Source organism: Scyliorhinus canicula, chromosome 9 (assembly GCF_902713615.1).
Source record: "Scyliorhinus canicula chromosome 9, sScyCan1.1, whole genome shotgun sequence".
Lineage (NCBI taxonomy): Eukaryota > Metazoa > Chordata > Chondrichthyes > Carcharhiniformes > Scyliorhinidae > Scyliorhinus > Scyliorhinus canicula.
In genome coordinates, this window is record NC_052154.1 from 17,438,747 (window position 1) to 17,457,047 (window position 18,301).

An 18,301-nucleotide genomic window follows, 5' to 3' on the forward strand; every position below is an offset into this window, starting at 1 on the left:
GCTACACTAAATGGAATTTTATGGCCTCTCATTTGGGGGCAGGAGGGGCATCTAGTTAGTTAAGAGTATAGCCTGCCTGAAAGCTGCTCCCTCCCGCCTCCGCAAGAACTAAATCAGAGAGGGGAAGGCCCGAGGTTGGACTTCCTGCCACGCTGCCAATTGAGGCCAATTAATGACCTCTTATTGGCAAGACCTCTGCACCTCTGGTCCTTGATCCCACAAAAGGCTAGCTAATTAAGTGCCTGAGTTGCACTTAATACAAACGGTGAGACCAGAAAATCCTGTCTCCACCACTGAAAAACACACGACGGGTTGGTTAGTAAATCCTGCCCTATCACTTTTTAAAAAAAAGGTATTTTTATTGAAATTTTTCAATTTTAACAAATAACGCAACAAAACCACAGGAATGGTACAGCACAGCAAACATGGCTCAACATGCATAGGTATAGAGGAGGACGCGACGACAGAAATATAGTTGGTCCAGTACAATAATAATCGCTTATTGTCACAAGTAGGCAGTGTAATCATTAGTCTCAACTTGGTGCATCCACACACATTACCAGAGAACAAGGCAGATGAGGATAAGGCCATGAAAACATAGTAAAATGTTCCCACCTTCCCATGCGGAGATTGCTCGCAATGACCACGGGAATTTTGGATAAGGGGTGCGATCTACCGGCTGTTCACACCGGCGGGATATTCCAGTCCCACACCAGTGCACGGGTTTCCCGGTGAAGAGGAGTGCTATCATCGGGAAGTGCCGTTGACACCGGCGGGGCGGTAAATCCTGTTGGCGGGCCCCCTCCGTCGCCACAAAAACACCCGGTGGGTTGGTCGGTAAACCCCAATCAAGATCATTGCTCCATGTTTGGGCGCGAAGCAGAACGTATCTCCCTCAACACCCGAGGAACCAATAGCTCGCTGCAACACACCCTTTCGGATATCCGACCTGTCTGTACTCTTGCAGGAGTCAAACACGGATTATTTAACCCCACAATAACAGAAATTAAAAATTACAGAGAAAATTCATGAGGGCTCCAGTTCTAAAAGGATATTTTACATAGATCACAAGTCGCAACAAATCCCCAACCTCAGGCACAGTATAGAACGATCATCAATCCACATATTTATACAGAGAGGTCCAGCAAATATTCATATATGATTTGTGTCTGTTGAGGCAGTACCTTGTCCTCCAATATCCTCTTTGTAATGGTATACATGTTGGTCTATGTCCCACGTTCTTTCAGGTGTTCCTCGCTTATGGGGGGTTTCTTCTCCTTATCTGGGTGGGCAGCGTGGTGTCATATCATATCAGGGGCTGGGTTAGCTCACAAGGCTAAATCGCTGGCTTTTAAAGCAGACCAAGCAGGCCAGCAGCACGGTTCGATTCCCGTACCAGCCTCCCCGGACAGGCGCCGGAATGTGGCGACTAGGGGCTTTTCACAGTAACTTCATTGAAGCCTACTCGTGACAATAAGCGATTTTCATTTCATTCATATAATAGGTTTGGTTTACAGTCAGTGAGATAAGTCCCTCTCAATGAACTAACCAAGTCAAGATAAAAAAGGAAAAGTACCAGGAGTAGAGGGTCTGAGGATAAAAAGGACCAGGGCACAGCCATATACGCCCATGATCCACTGGTACATGCCCCTTACCATGAGACAAAGAAGAGAAAAAGCTGCTTGATCAAACCTCTCTCAACCTCGTGTAACATCCAGGCGACAAAGGATCATCCCAAACATAACGGGGAAACAGGATACCAAACACAGTACAGGACTTAACCCAATTCCGCACCCTCCTGCACTTAGGAGTTAGTAAACCAAGAATACTCAAAACATATCAATACTCAGCATCCCAGGACATTCCTACTAAGTGCCTTCGAGAAGGGACATCCCAAGCATAAGGGGGCAACATGATACTAGCTACAGTACCGGGCCTGGCCGAGTCCAGCACACTCTTACACAGAGGAGTCAGCACCCCCGGGATACCCAGCACAAGCCAAGACTCACCACCCAGCCGACCTCATTCCTCATTAACCATACCCAGGGAAATGCACCAGCCCTACCGACACTGTAAAAATCATATCATCCTCAACCGAGGAGACCCCAACAGCGAGGAGAAGAAGAATCATCAAGACATCCGTCAATCGGGTATCTTGGGAGGGGGCCGATTTCCTGCCCTGATATGCCCATCGAAACCTCCTGGAACGAAATAGATCAAATAGGGACCAGCGACACCACGCTGCCCACCCAGATAAGGAGAAGAAACCCCCCATAAGCGAGGAACACCTGAAAGAACGTGGGACATAGACCAACATGTATACCATTACAAAGAGGATATTGGAGGACAAGGTACTGCCTCAACAGACACAAATCATTGCTTCCCCATGGGAGAGCTGACCACAATGAGGAGGGCTCTCAGAAAGCTACCATATAAGACCATTTGGGGGAGGGTGCCTATCTCCCTGCCTAGCCCACCCTCAAACTGAAGAAGGGCTAAAACAACACTGATCCCCGGCATACAGACTCTCACTCCAACAAACCAAACAAGGATTATCTGATCACACCCAGGCGCAGCACCACACATTTCCTACTGCTCCAACAACTGCAGAGAAGCCGACCACACAGAACAACAACAAGGAACCCTGTCCGGTCTAGGATACGTGACCTGCCCGGCTTTCGCAGGAAACAAACACGGATTCTCAAGATTCAAAGTAACTAAAATGCAAAATAAAAATCCGATACAGATGGCTCTAACTGGGGGGCTTTCCTCAATCCAAGTGAGGACGTATCTAACCCTACCAGCCACCACCCCAGCCACCATCCACCCATCACTCTGCCGTGGCTCTATTCTCCTCTCTACAAATGAGGTAAGGGGTGTCTAAAATATACTCCCTCCTTATGAATGCAAGCATTACAACACATTAAAAAAGGACAAGACGTTGCACAATCGACACGTCACATGACTGACTCACCATGGTTTTTGCCAGGACAGGATAACAGGCAATCCTTGCCCCCCATGCTCATATATCGCACACCATTCTCAGGAAAAAAAGGCAATAACATGAAATCAACAGCACAATCACAAGGGAATAAAGTCCAAGATTATTGATGAACTACAGGATGATAACACCATCCATGTCGCTTGGAAGGGCTAAAGCCATGGCAGGATCATCGAGCAAGCCTCAAGATCCCTCCAAAGTTCCATTGAATAAAGCGTCTTCACCTCCGTCACACCATCGCCCCGACACCCAGACAGCGAGGAACCTAGGTCCTGGCCAGGGGGATGACACGACATGTCCAGTGTCCTCATAACGAGCATCGAGGACAGGACAATGTAAGACCCACGGTGTGGGTCTCCGACCGGGCCCAGGCCTCAAATACCGGGTGCAATGTGCTCCATCGAAAGCGAAACACCTGGCCTTCAAATCGAGACTGCGAAAGCGTGGCAGCCAACTCTCAAAATCGGTCGGGAACTCACCCCCACCATTCCTCGCAAGAGACCGGTCCATGCACGCTCCTTGTCCAGCTCCTAGTCCCCCAGTCGGTCAGCTTGGATGACATACCATACAACAGAATTTCCCAGGACCGAAGGCGGGCGGGCCCTCACCAGGGAAACTGCTCTATCGAGTAACAGGATTCTCTTCTCCGCTTCCACTATTTTCTCGAGGATATTTCGCAGCTCAACTAAGTCAGAACCAAAAATCTGCACCAGGGTGCCGAGATCATCGTCCAGAACATCATTCGCAATGGCAGCCACCATCTTGATGTTGACAACATTGCTGAAGCGTAGGCCCGCTCACTCGCAAGCCTGCCACTGTGAGCCCGGCCCAACCCGGGCCTCTGACCGCCTCAATCAAACCAGGATTTATTTGATTCAACTCTGCTCCTCATCGCTAAAATCTAGCCAGGATCTTTCAGGGACGTAGTGCCAGACATATGCCCCATTAATATGAAATTGTGGAATATGCATTAGGATAAATCAAAGGGTTAAAAGACAACAAGAGCCAGAAGGAAGTAATTCGGCCCAGCAAGTCTGCACCGACCCTCTGAAATAGTGAAAAAGCAACTGCTCCCTGTCTGTTTTTGATTGTGTTCCAGGCTTACCTATATTGTGATGACTGCTCAGATCAAAGATTTGAGATGTGTCCATGGCACATGACACAGATTGCAGACTTTGTCAGACAAATTCAGTCTCATACTTTTAACAAAGAGGAAATCATTTCAGTCTTTTAATTCCTTTTTTCTAAATTGCTTGCCCTGAACGATTTTTCTCCTCAAACATCAAACATTAAACTAAGAGCCTGTTTGGTATTCAAGATAATTTACACCTTCTCCAATTTTACATTCCATTGACTCCAGTGGAGCCTAAAATCAAGCAAGCTGAAAATCCTGGACTGGATTCAACAGGGCTGGACTCCCACGGTATTTTATGCTGGGAGGGGTGGTGAGGTGAGACATTAGCCCTCATCAGCACAGGAGGTCACAGGATTAGTGGCCACTGCTGGGACTGCAGCCAGTCTCCAATGCTGAGGAGCCAGACCTGGATTTGGAGCTGGAGTGAGAAGTGTGGTGCACTGGGGGAGGGTGTGTGTGGTCATTTGGAGGTGGGGCTTTACCGGGTCCAGGCTGGCAAAGCATTATGAGGGGTGACCAGGATAGACAGGCTGGGGTGGAGGTGTGGCTTGTTGGCACAATGGTTAGCACTGCTGCCTCACGGCGCCGAGGACCCAGCTTCAATACCGATCTTGGGTCACTGTCTGCGAGGAGTCTGCATGTTCTCCCCGTGTCTGTGTGGATTTCCTCCGGGTGCTGGAGTTCAGTCCAGGCAAATGCGAGGTGATGCATTTTGGAAGATCAAATTCAAGAGCGGACTATATGGTCAATGGAAGGGTCCTGGGGAAAATTGATGTACAGAGAGATCTGGGAGTTCAGGTCCATTGTACCCTGAAGGTGGCAACGCAGGTTGATAGAGTGGCCAAGAAGGCATACAGCATGCTTGCCTTCATCGGAGTACAAGAGTCGGCAGGTCATGTTACAGTTGTATAGGACTTTGGTTAGGCCACATTTGGAATACTGCGTGCAGTTCTGCTCGCCACATTACCAGAAGGATGTGGATGCTTTGGAGAGGGTGCAGAGGAGGTTCACCAGGATGTTGCCTGGTATGGAGGGTGCTAGCTATGAAGAAAGGTTGAGTAGATTAGGATTGTTTTCGTTGGAAAGAGGGAGGTTGAGGGGGGACCTGATTGAGGTATACAAAATTATGAGAGGTATGGACAGGGTGGATAGCAACAAGCTTTTTCCAAGAGTGGGGGTGTCAGTTACAAGGGGGTCATGATTTCAAGGTGAGAGGGGGAAAGTTTAAGGGAGATGTGCGTGGAAAGTTTTTTACGCAGAGGGTGCTGGGTGCCTGGAATGCTTTACCAGCGGAGGTGGTAGAGGCGGGCACGATAGCATAATTTAAGAGGCATCTAGACAGGTATATGAATGGGCGGCAACAGAGGGAAGTAGACCTTGGAAAATAGGAGACAGGTTTAGATAATGGATCTGGATCGGCGCAGGCTGGGAGGGCCGAAGGGCCTGTTCCTGTGCTGTAATTTTCTTTGTTCTTTGTTCTTTGTACTCCGGTTTCCTCCCTCAGTCCAAAAACACGCAGGTTAGGTGGATTGGCCGTTTAAAAAAAAATTACCCCTCAGTGTCCAAAGATGTGTAGGTTGGAAGGGGCTGCGGAGATAGTACGGGGCGTGGGCCTGGGTGGGGTGCTCATTCAACCGGTCGGTGCAGGCTCGATGAGTCGAGTGGCCTCCTTCTGAATGTAGGCAGACAGCAAGGACCCCAAACAGATAATCTGTTTTGAGTACCAAGATAAATTTGTTTTTCTGATATTGATGAGGGATAAATATTGGCCAGGGCACTGCGGAAAATGCCCTACTCTCTGGCATCCGAGCCAATATTTATCCCTCAATCAATGTCACAATAACAAATTCTCTGAGCATTGTCACATTGCTGTTTGTGAGACTGTGTGCAGAATGGCTGCTGCACCTCCTGCATTAGTGCCTGTGCTGCAAAAGTACTTAATTAGCTGGAAAACACTTTGGGTTGTCCTATGGTTGTGAAAGGTGCTATAAAATGCAAATTTTGTATCTGAAAAATGCATTCAGTGACCACGACCAGTCCTGTCAGATAATTGAATTTCTTGTGGCATTGGGAATGATCGGAGAGCTGATCCAACGTGATGTCACCCTACTTTCGCAGCCTGCCCATGTCCATCTCCAAGGCCACTGCCACAGGACCGGGAAGAATTCTATTTCATGCTTTAAGGCTTGACTCCTGCTGTTGACTTCTAACATGTACCTGGAGGGCCTCCAGGCGTCCTGCAGATACAGGGCATCGCTCCTCCTCCTTTTCATCTCCTCCTCCAAGACTGTCAGTGCTGTGTAGAAAAACCTTGGAGCCGATTGTTCTGTCATTGCGTAGTGTTTCACAGACCAGGTTCACCTCCTGCATGACCGCTCCAGCCACAATTCACCTTTTTAAGAGAAGTAGGCTAGCTTTGAACAGTGCAGGCTGCGATGCTGCCCTCCTGCTGACCTGTCCAGCCAGTCAACAGCGTGATTAGTGACGATGATTACTGAAATCATTTAAATGAATAAGCAGTATGACATTGCAATTCTTCATACATCGCAAAAAATGTGTGCAAGCTAATTGTTCGCCACGATCGCCGTGTCTGTTTTCAGCGGCTCTCGAACTTTGCCCCCATGAATTTGTCTCCGTGTAGTTTAGGAAAGGAATGCCTTATTTCTGCTTCATTTGGGCTCACTGGGTGTCTTCAAAGGTTTCCAGAAATATATATTTCACATTGATCTGTTCAGTCCCCCCCGACAAGCAAGACGTCTAACCACATGTTTATTTCAGCTTGATATTGACTCTAAAGCTGTGGCTGCGTTAATCAGATGCCAACCCGAAACTGATTCGACAGCAAAGAGGCGCGAGACATCCTTCTTTGTGGCTTCTTCCCCACTTTTACTCCATAACAAGCTGTGTTCTGATTCTGGAATTCCACCTGTCTTTATATAAACAGGCTCCAAACTGTTACTTGCTCATAATTACAACATTGGGATGCCGAGATAGAGAAACCTGGACATGATTAAAGCAAAGCATTATTGAAATAAAAACTCCCAGGCGGAGATAAAAACTTTCTATGGCACTTTTAGAAGAAAATCTGCAGAGTTAGAACATAGAACAGTACAGCACAGAACAGGTCCTTCGGCCCTCAATGTTGTGCCGAGCCATGATCACCCTACTCAAACCCACGTATCCACCCTATACCCGTAACCCAACACCCCCCCCCCCCTTAACCTTACTTTATTAGGACACTACGGGCAATTTAGCATGGCCAATCCACCTAACCCGCACATCTTTGGACTGTGGAGGAAACCGGAGCACCCGGAGGAAACCCACGCACACAGGGGAGGACGTGCAGACTCCACACAGACAGTGACCCAGCCGGGAATCGAACCTGGGACCCTGGAGCTGTGAAGCATTTATGCTAACCACCATGCTACCCTGCTGCCCCATGGTACCCCACCACAGAGCGTCACCAAGAAAGGACCCAGAGCAAAAGCGAGACAAGTCAGGAAGCAGTTAATTCGAAACCAATTTATCCATAAAAATCCCGCAGATTGTGAAAAGCTGAGAGAAATATGGCGTCCCTGGGACATAGTTGAGTTCGAATCGCAAATCGCGTGATGGGTCTTAGTTCCATGGGATGGAAATGTAAATATTCATTGAGAAGACCAGCGAATGTGATGGAATAGGCAGCGAAATATTTTCATATTGGTAGATCAGCGTCTTAATTGCCAAAAATAATAAATAATGCTTTTGCATTCTTGGCTAAGGTCTGTGTACTTGAAAAGTATTTTTCATTTGATGGGGGTTTGGTTGAAACACGCATATTTTCAAGAATGTTGTTATCGGGATTCCTCCAAATGCTGTTGCTGCCAAAACTTTCCGAATGAAGTGATGCGTCCCTCAGATAATAACATAGCCACTTGTTATAATTCGAGGATTTCCAGCGTCTCCACTGAGAAATGAGCAAAAAGGTCAAGTGATGCAGTAGTTACTCCAGATGTAGTGCACAATATTACGACGGGGTGATTTTTATCCAGTTCCTGTTTTAGTGAAGGAGTTACAAGTGGTTCATGGTCTGTCTGAAAGGCCATTGGGAGGACTAACTGCACTAATTGGGTCTTATTAAATTTGACAAAGGAAAAAAAAAATGTCAGAAAGGTCAACTGAAATATCTGGAGGGCCAATGACAAGCACACGAAGACAATGGGCTAGATTCTCTGTTTCAACCATGAAACCATCATTGATTGTTGTAAAAAAAACCCATCTGGTTCCCTTTAGGGAAGGAAATCTGCCATCCTTACTTGGTCTGGCCTACATGTGACTGCAGACCCACAATGTGGTTGACTGTGAACTGCCCTCTGAAATGGCCTGGCAAGTCACTCAGTTGTAGCAAACCGCTGCAGAATGGTTGAACCAGATTGACTGCAGTGGTTCATTAACACCTTCTGAAGGGGAAATTAAGGATGGGAAGCCTTGCCGATCACGCAAGCGGCAATCTTATATATATGCAATGTGCATCTTCGGTTATACTCCTGAATGTGAAATGTGTCTTGTGTCTTCGGACAAATGTCGTTCCGGTTTGAGGAGAAGATAAATATCTGTTAGCCTGGATTTATCTCCCTCCGATCACAGTCAATGGACAGGACATCTCGTGTCATTTTCAAAGCAAATCACGTCAAGACTAGATGATGCCATCGGTCCATCTAGTTCACCTCTCTGTTGTCCTGTTAATTCCATCGGAAATAGTTACCGATTAATTACTTACGATATCTGTCCAATATCTGTCTCGCATGTCTGCGTAGTTAGCCCCCTACTACACTTCCTGTACACACATGACTGCGTGGCAAAATTTGGCTACAACTCCATCTACAGGTTTGCTGACGACATGGCCATAGTGGGTCAGATCTCGAACAATGATGAGTCAGAATACAGGAGGGAGACAGGGAACCTAGTGGAGTGGTGCAGTGACAACAATCTCTCCCTCAATGCCAGCAAAATTAAAGAGCTGGTCATTGACTTCAGGAAACTAAACATTATACACATCCCTGCCTGCATCAACGGGGCCGAGGTGGAGATGGTTGACAGCTTCAAATTCTTAGGTGTGCACATCACCAACAATCTGTCCTGGTCCACCCACGGTGACGCTACGACCAAGAAAGCACAACGATGCCAATACTTACTCAGGAAACTAAGGAAATTTGGCATTGACTCTTACCAACTTTTACAGATGCATCGTGAAAAACATCCTATTGGCTGCATCACAGCCTGGTATGGCAAATGCTCGGCCCAAGACCGTAAGAAACTACAGAGAGTCGTGAACACAGCCCAGTCCATCACACGAACCCGCTTCCCATCCATTGACTCTATCTATACCTCCCGCTGCCTTGGGAAAGCGAGCAGCATAATGAAAGACCCCTCCCACCCGGCTTACTCACTCTTCCAACTTCTTCCATCGGGCAGGAGATACAAAAGTCTGAGAACATGCACAAACAGACTCAAAAACAGCTTCTTCCCCACTGTTACCAGACTCCTAAACGGCCCTCTAATGGACTGATGGACATATGGACTGATCTGAGGGGCGGGATTCTCTGACCCCCCTCCGGGCGGAAGAATCGCCGGGAGACGGCGTGAATCCCGTCCCCGCTGGCTGCAGAATTCTCCGGCGCCAGGGATTTGGCGGGGGCGGGAATCGGTCGCGCCGGTCGGTGGCTGCTGGCAGCAGCCCCCACCGGCGATTCTCTGGCCCGTGATGGGCCGAACGGCTGCCTGTTTTACGCCAGTCCCGCCAGCGTAAATTAGACCTGGTACTTACTGGCGAGGCCTGGCTCTGCGGGCGACCTCTGGGGTCCTTGGGGGGGTGGGGAGGGGGGGGGGGAGTGCGGGGTGGATCTGGATCCACCAATCCGCGGGCGTGGGGGCTTGTGCCGTGGGGGCACTCTTTCCCTCCCGACCAGCTGCTGTGGACCTCTGCCCTGGCCTGTGCGGAGACGAACCCCCCCACGCATGCGCTGGCACTCCCACGCATGCGGCAATGTGTGCCGGCCGGCAGAGGCCCTTCAGTGCCGGTTGGCACGTCGCCAAGCCCCTCCGCGCCGGTTGGCGCGCGCCAACCCCGCCGGAGGATTCCGCACTTTCCGGGCGGACCGGCGCTGGAATGGTTCACGCCACTCCTCGGCGCCGGGACCGCCTGCCCCACCAGGTAGGGGAGAATCCCGCCCCAGATCTTTACTGAGTAATACTACACTCCTGTATGCTTCACACGATGCCTGGGTCTATGTATTTACATTGTGTATTTTATGTTTGCCCTATTATGTATTTTCTTTGCAAGTATGGAATGATTTGTTTGAGCTGCACACAGAACAATACTTTTCACTGTACCTCGGTACACCTGACAATAAACCAATCCAATCCAATTTTATTTTAAGAAGGTGAAAATATTTGCTCCTGCAGTAACTCTGTTGAGCTGTTCCAATCCAAATTTCCCATCAGTAATAATTCCTGACATGACTTAATGATGGTTTAGTTCCCAAGTGACACAATGACGTCTTCCAAAGGAACTTTACTGTATTCTTGTGGGTGATGGTAAAATAAGAGAGTAAATGTTTTGCCCGATGTTTTTTTCATGGAGACATTGCATCTTGAATGCATACATGCCTTCAGAGCCTGCTATTCGAATAACTTATCAGCTCAAACAGTAAGGTGTGGATGAAATGGAAGGGAAAATGCTAGAAAATCTCAGCAAGTCTGGCAGCATCTGTAGGGAGAGAAAAGAGCTAACGTTTCGAGTCCGATGACTCTTTGACACAGCTGACAAAGCTGACATGATTGTTACAATGTGTAAACTAGTTATCAGTCACAAATTAATGTCGAGCCAAACTTTAGTAAGAAGGGAAATTCCATTGGAAATACCCTGGCACAGTTGGTAAGTAACATCCACTGAAGTAATTAAGTGCTGTTGGTGGTATTGTGCTTAATATGAATGCAGCTCTGTTAAACCAAGACTCATTCAGAACGGCAGAACTTTTCTTTAAAAGCATAATGGACATCGATCCTTATCATAGATCATAGAATTTACAGTGCAGAAGGAGGCCATTCAGCCCATCGATTCTGCACCGCCCCTTGGAAAGAGCACTAAGCCTACGCCTTCCACCCTATCCCCGTAACCCAGTAACCCCACCCAACATTTTTTTTTGGACACTAAGGACAATTTATCATGGCCAATCCACCTAATCTGCACATCTTTGGACTGTGGGAGGAAACCGAGCACCCGGAGGAAACCCACGCAGACACGGGGAGAACGTGCAGACTCCGCACAGACAGTAACCCCAAGCAGGGAATCCAACCTGGGACACTGGAGCTGTGAAGCAACTGTGCTAACCACTGTGCTACCAGCCGCCCGTTTCAGACCCTCCGCACAGACAGTGACACCAAGCCGGGAATTGAACCTGGGACACTGGAGCTTTGAAGCGACTGTGCTAACCACTGTTGCTACCATGCCGCCCATTTCAGGACTCCGCACAGACGGTGACCCCAAGCCGGGAATCGAACCTGGGACCCTTCATTATTTGAATGGTAATCCCTGCAAAACTAATCGATCGCGGCATCAGTAGGTGATGAAGCAGCTTTTTCTTGTACTTGTTAAAAATTAATTCATGGGATGTTGGCGTCGCTGGCTTGGCCAGCATTTTCTGCCCTTGAGAAGGTGGTGGTGAGCTGCCTTCTTGAACCGCTGCAGTCCACATGATACCTGGAATTATATTCATTGCTTGTTTTATACCCAGTAGAGTGCAATAATACATCTTGAGGTGGTGTGCTGACTCGTGATAGTGCAATCACAAATGTAATCTCTTCTGCTGCGTACTCCCTCCCTTGAAAAACTTAGCTCATTGCACTCTTTTTAACCACAGCAGCTGATGGTCCCAAGTGGACAATCCAACTAGACTCCGCACAAACCTGATAAAAGAGAAATTTTTTCCTGTTGCTGAACCATAGGGAAAAGTGGATAACAGGCAGGGAATATGCAAGAAATATAGGGGAGAGGACAGTGAAAGATACGCTTTGCCTGCCTCTGAAGGGCAGGATTCATTGACATGAACATTCGAGTTATGAACAGGAACAGGCACTCAGCCCTTCGGGACAACTCCGCCATTCAATAAGCTAACCCCTCAAACCACATTCCTGCCTACCCACCCCCCGATAACCATTCAGCCCCTTGTTGGTCAAGAAACTGCCGAACACTGCCTGAGGAGCATTCAAAGACGCTCCTTCCACTGCCTCATTAGGAAGAGAGTTCCAATGATTGTCAACACGCAGAGGACAAAAAAAATCCTCATCTGTGTCTTAGTAAAGGTTTCAATCAAGTTGCCTCTTACTCTTCTGAACTCCAGAGAATACAAGCCTAGCCTGCCCAACCTTTCCTCATAAGACAACATGGCCCATTCCAGATATGATTCCAGTAACCTCCTCTGAACATGCTTCTAATATAAGGGGATGTATACAGATGCGGTCTCACCAGTGCTCTGTAGACTGCAGCCTCCCTACTTTTGTATTCAATTCCCCTCATAATTACCACTAACATTGTATTAGCTTTCCTAATTACTTGTTGTACCTGTATACTAACCTTTTGTGATTCATGCACTCGGACACCCTGGTCCCTCTGAATCTCAGAGCTCTGCAAACTCTCATCGCTTAGAAAATAAGCTTCTCTTTTATTCTTCCTGTCAAAATGGACAATTTCACTTATTTCCACATCGAACTTATCTGTGTCCTGTTGTAGTCTCCTCATGTCCTCTTCACAATTTACTTCCCTACCTACCTTTGCGTCATCAGCAACTTTTGCAACCATACCTTCAGTCCCTTCGTCAAAGTCAGTTATGTAAATTATGGAAAGTTGAGGTGCCAGCACTAACCACTGAGCACTCATTACATCTTGCTAACCAGAAAAAGACCATTTATGTCAACTCCCTGTCTCCTGTTAGCTAGCCAATCTTCTGTCCTTGCCAATATGTTCACCCCTACACCATGAGCTTTTATTTTCCTTGATAACCTTTGATGTAGCACCTCCTGAAATGTCTTCTAGAAATCTAAGTACAGTGCATCCACTGGTTCCCCTTTATCCACAGCGCGTGCGACTGCGTGAAAGAACTCCCTTGGACAAAAGTATGTTCCCACTGTCTGATTGCCTTGAATTTTTGAGTGCCCTGCTGCTACAACTTTAATACTGGCTTCTAACGTTTTCCCTCTGACAGATGTTAAGCTCACTGGCCGATAGTTTCCTACTTTCTGTCCTCCCTCCCTTTTTGAATATAAAGGAGTGACATTTTTGTTTTCCAATCTAATGGAACCTTCCCTGAATCTGGGAAATATTGGAACTATAAAACAAATGCATCAACTACCTCACCAGCCCCCACTTCTTTCAAGACCCTAGGTTGAAGTCCATCTGGATCCAGGGATCTGCCAGCACGCAGCCCCAACAATTTGCTTAATGTCACTTCCCTGGTGATTGCAATTTTTCTGAGTTCTTCCTTCTCTTCCATTTCCTGATTTATAGCTATTTCTGGGATAGCTTGTATCCTCTATCGTGAAGACTGATGCAAAATATCTGTTCATTTCATCCACCATCTACCTACTTTCCATGATCAAGTCCCTCACTCTTTCTATAGAACCAATGCTCACTTTGTGTGTCAACTCTTATTATTCAAATATCCATAGGAACTCCGATTATCCTTCTTTAAATTACCATTGACAAGGGACACAACTTGACCTCTGTGCCAATAATGAAGTCCTGTTGGTTAACTGTGTACGAGGCCCAGGACTTCTCTGCCAGTGACTAAGTCCCATTGGTTAACCATTCAACCTCTTCGGCTACCTGTTCTTTTTTGAAATCACGTCTCCAGATCCCACAGCCAATGCCCACACCAGCAGGGACAATGTAAGGCCGCTAAAGGTAGCACCAAATGCCCTTTGAGGACTTCCGAGCTCTTCACTCAGTTCAGTACTGAGGGAATGCTTCACTGTTGGAGGCGCTGTCTTTTCATGGAATCATTAAACCAAAGCCCCCCTGCTTTGGCAGCCAGAAAAGATTCCAAGGCATTATTTCAACGAGGGGCACCGGAGTTCTCCACTGTGCCTTGGCCAAGATTTTTCTCTTAATCGACCTCACTAAAACAGTTGGTTGATATCATTCCTGTTTGTGAGAGTCTGTTGCACACAATCTGGCTTCTGTGTTTCCTACACCACAGCAGTGACTACGCTTCAAAACCACTTCATCGGCTGTAAAGCATTTGAGATGTTCCAGTGGTTGAGAAAAACACTATATAAATGCAAGGCTTTCTTTCGGATATTGAGGAGGACACCCCTGATGCTCATCAAAATAACACCATGGGTGGGATTCTCCACTCCACCAGTCACATGTTCCTCGGCAGCGCGCCCTCGCTGTCAGTGAGATAGTCCATTCCCGCCACCTGCCAATGGAATTTCCCATTGTGGCCACCCCACGCCGCCGGGAAACCTGTGGGGGTGGGTGCACTGCCGGCGGAATCGAGAATCCTGCTGGTGGAGAATCCCACCTTACATTTATGTCCATAGAAGAGGGCAGACGTTGCTCTGGTTCAACATTTCATGCTAAAGACGGCAAAATTATCCACCTTGCAACGCAGCAAACGCGAATCACGGTCAAACAGAGACTCGTGCATCCGGCCAAAACTGAGTTCCATGCCCGCCGCCTACTCGGGAACAATGCTCTAGTGCCTCCCTGCTGGCGATAACGAGGATTGCGCCCCACGATGAAAGGGGGATGCAAAACCGGTATCTGCGTGCATTTAAATATATTTAGCGCGCTTGACCCACTATTCCCCAGGCCTCTGCGATGCTCCGCCCCTCTCAGTTGGCAAACAGGGGGCACGATTTACTATAGGTATTTACAAACGGGGACTGTGTGCTGCAGCATGCGTGACGTGAGCAGCAGCAGAAGGTGACCCAGGAGCCCCACCAGGAGCCGAGGTGGAGGGTGCAGGTGACAGCGGTGATGAGAAGTCGGTGTCTTGCCGGGACTGGTCCTCTGGAGTATGCTGGGGATGTGGCGCGGCGCGAGGTACCCAAGACGAGCCGGCCTGGTCAGATGGTGGTCTTTCAAGACAAAGACAAGACACAGGATGAGATCTTGGGAAGGAGTGTTTCTGGTGGAGAGGGGCGACCCCACTTGCTTTTGGGGCATTACTCTGCATTGGGAGCTCACTTGGTTGTCATATGCCGACCTCCCTGGCTAACTCCATCAGCATCTGCTCCGTGGCGTTTAAAGCCCTGAAGTCCAGGTCAGCCAATCCAGTCTTCTCCCACTTTTGGGCCACCTGTTAAGGCCCGCCTTATCCTAGGGGACACATAAAAGGCATGGTGAGGTGCATAAAAGGTGAGTTACAGGAGGGGGAGAGGTCTGTTAGCTGGTGGCATTTGTGTGCCAGGTACCTGGCCAAAGAGGACAATGCAGGTGTTGGGGTTTGGTGAAGGGTGGGATGTGAGGGAGATGCAGGCTGGTGAGTTTTGATTGGCCTCTGGGAGTAGGGGTGTGATAGGAGGAGTGATGCCAGGGGAACAAAGGTAGTGACTCATTTTTCTTTGCTCATCTTTGTTCTGCTCTGCATGCCAGTCCGCCTGGTGAGGCTGGCAGCAGTCATCGTCTCGGCCACCTCCACCCAGTCCCGGTTTACAATCGTAGGCTGGAGCCTCCTGCCCATCCAGGGATGTCCCTCTTCTCCGCCACCGCATCCAGCAGTGATCAAGCTCTGAGTCTGTGAATCTCAGAGCAAGTGTCCTTTGTGCCATCTTCTTGGCAGGATTGAGAGAGTGTGGGCAGGGAGTTCTTACCAGCAGCTCCAGCATGTCCAGCTCTCCAACACCGATTCTGGCCCCAGCGAATCCGACATCGATGGCAATGAGAATTGCTCCAGATTCACGTGAGCTGAGTGCTGGCCCTTTAGCATGTCCTGAATCACAGTGCCAGGGTGCCCAGGTGGCACCAGCAGTGCCAAGGTGCCACCCTGCCCAGAGGGCAAACATCTGGGGGCTTACAAACTCCTTGAACACTCCCATGAATGCCTTTCTATCTGGTCCCCGTTTGTGGAGACCAGCTCTGACCACCCAGGATCTCCAAGGCAAAGTGGTTAGATCGCTGGAATGCATATTAGAGTGAGACTGCTAATGTGCCTGAAAGTGACCCCGCCGACAATGGGCGGGATTCACATTGCGACCTCTCGCGAGATCATGTTAGACCTTGTGAGATGCGGCGATCCGGGTAGATCCCGCAAGGCGGATCTCCTGGCATCCACCAACTATGCTGCTTTTCGGGCGCAACACTGCGAGGAAGATCTCGCTCTTAGTCTCCCAAACGGAGAGTTTCCCACCCAGCATCTCTGGTAGTGCAGCACTCCCTCAGTACTGCACTGGAATGTCAGCCTAGATTTTATGTGCACCAATATTCTGATGCAGGAGAGATTGGTACCGACTGAGTCACAGCTGAGGGGTAGCCCCAGTCTATAGTTATTGGTTGTGGGCGGCAAATCCTGGCCAACCCGCACTTTGGAGAACATTTGTTACTTCTCAGAAACCTGCTTTAGTGCCTTCAGGGAAGAGAAGCATCATTTTTAACTTGTGCCTGTTTTGTTTCAGTATCGGAGTTGGCTTCAGACAGAGTACGGCGAAAATCAATTTAACGACAAGCAGGAGATTGCAAAGCTGCTGTCTCAGTACGACGAACAACAAAAGCAACAGCTGGTGAGACACGGAGAGCGTCACTGGGCGAACCACTCGGCAACGGTCTACCCTCTACCTTACAATGCCTATGGCAGTACCAGCCACAGCTGGGTGAACAGATAAGAGCTGGGACGGGGCACGACTGCTGGATGTTTCAATATCAGTTTATTCGTTGTAAATCAGCAAGAATATATACAGCCATATGTACCGACAGTGCAATAGGAAACAGGAGAAAGGCATATCATTTATGTATCACTGTTTCTCTTTCCCTATTTATCACTTTTAATAATGCCCCCATTAGCTCCAGTCAGCAAGTTGTGCCTTTACTCAAACTAAGTGCCTAACTAACTAAGCCTGCAGGTTTTAAATAGTGCTGCGTTGAATTAGGTTAGCTCCTAACCTTTATTCAGAACAGATACTTGCTGCAGTAACTTTGGGCACTGCCATTTAAGGCTAGAAATTATTCAACATTAACAATATTGCTACTTTTACCTACAGGCATTGGCAGTAATGATAAATGGATATGAAACCATATAAATTGTTTTCAGTGTAGCATGTGGCAGCAATTGTTTACTGTGTTTACTTTTACTTTTGAAGCCCGTTGAATTTTAAAGTGAATAAATAAAAACGAATATTGGATCTGCAGTGTTGCACCTCATTTAAAGTGAAGTTTTAGTCTTTGCACTCTGGCCTCTTGCCCATCCATCACTTCCTTCGTCCCATCATTGGCGGTCATGCCTTCCGCTCCCCAGGCCCTTAACTCTAGAATTCCCTCCTAAACTCTGTCTTACACGCTGGAATCCTCTGGCGGCATGGTGGCACAGTGGTTAGCACGGCTGCCTCACAGTGCCAAGGGCACGGGTTCAATTCCGGCCTTGGGTGGCAGTCTGTGTGAAGTTTGCACATTCTCCCCATATCTCCGGGTGCTCCGGTTTCCCCCCGCAGTCCAAAGACGTGCAGGGTAGGTGGATTGACCGTGCTAAATTGCCCCGATGGGCCGAATGGCTTCCTTCTGCACTGTAGGGATTCTATGCAATCTATGGAATTCCCTAGGACTCTCCCTATTACTCCTGGAGCAGGAGTGGGCCAAACGGCCCTTCGACGCTGCTCCATCATTCAATATGATCATGGCTGATCCTGTATTTCATGTTCCCGCTTTCTTCCCTTATCCCTAGATGCCATTAGAATCTAAAAAATAAATCTATCTCCTAAAATCCATTCAATGATTTGGCTTCCACAGCCTTCTGTGGTAGAGAAATCCACATTTGAGCGAAGAGATTTTTCCTCATCTCAGTCCTAAATAGTCTAGCCCGTATCCTGAGACTGTTCTGGATTCTGGATTCGCCACCTTGGGAAAGCATCCTCCCTGTATCCAATCTGCCCTGTCATAGATATTTTTTACATAGAATTTACAGTGCAGAAGG

General features: G+C 48.2%; 1 protein-coding gene across 1 annotated transcript in view; it reads left to right on the plus strand.

Annotated features, from left to right (window-relative positions):
* dusp22a (dual specificity phosphatase 22a) overlaps window positions 1-17,522 on the plus strand; it is a 167,930-nt gene extending 150,408 nt beyond the window's left edge. The window contains exon 7 of the mRNA XM_038806287.1: window positions 16,794-17,522. Within this exon, the coding sequence (XP_038662215.1) occupies window positions 16,794-17,000 (207 nt within the window). The 3' untranslated portion in view covers window positions 17,001-17,522. The remainder of the gene's footprint in view (window positions 1-16,793) is intronic.
* The last annotated feature ends 779 nt before the right edge of the window (window positions 17,523-18,301 follow it).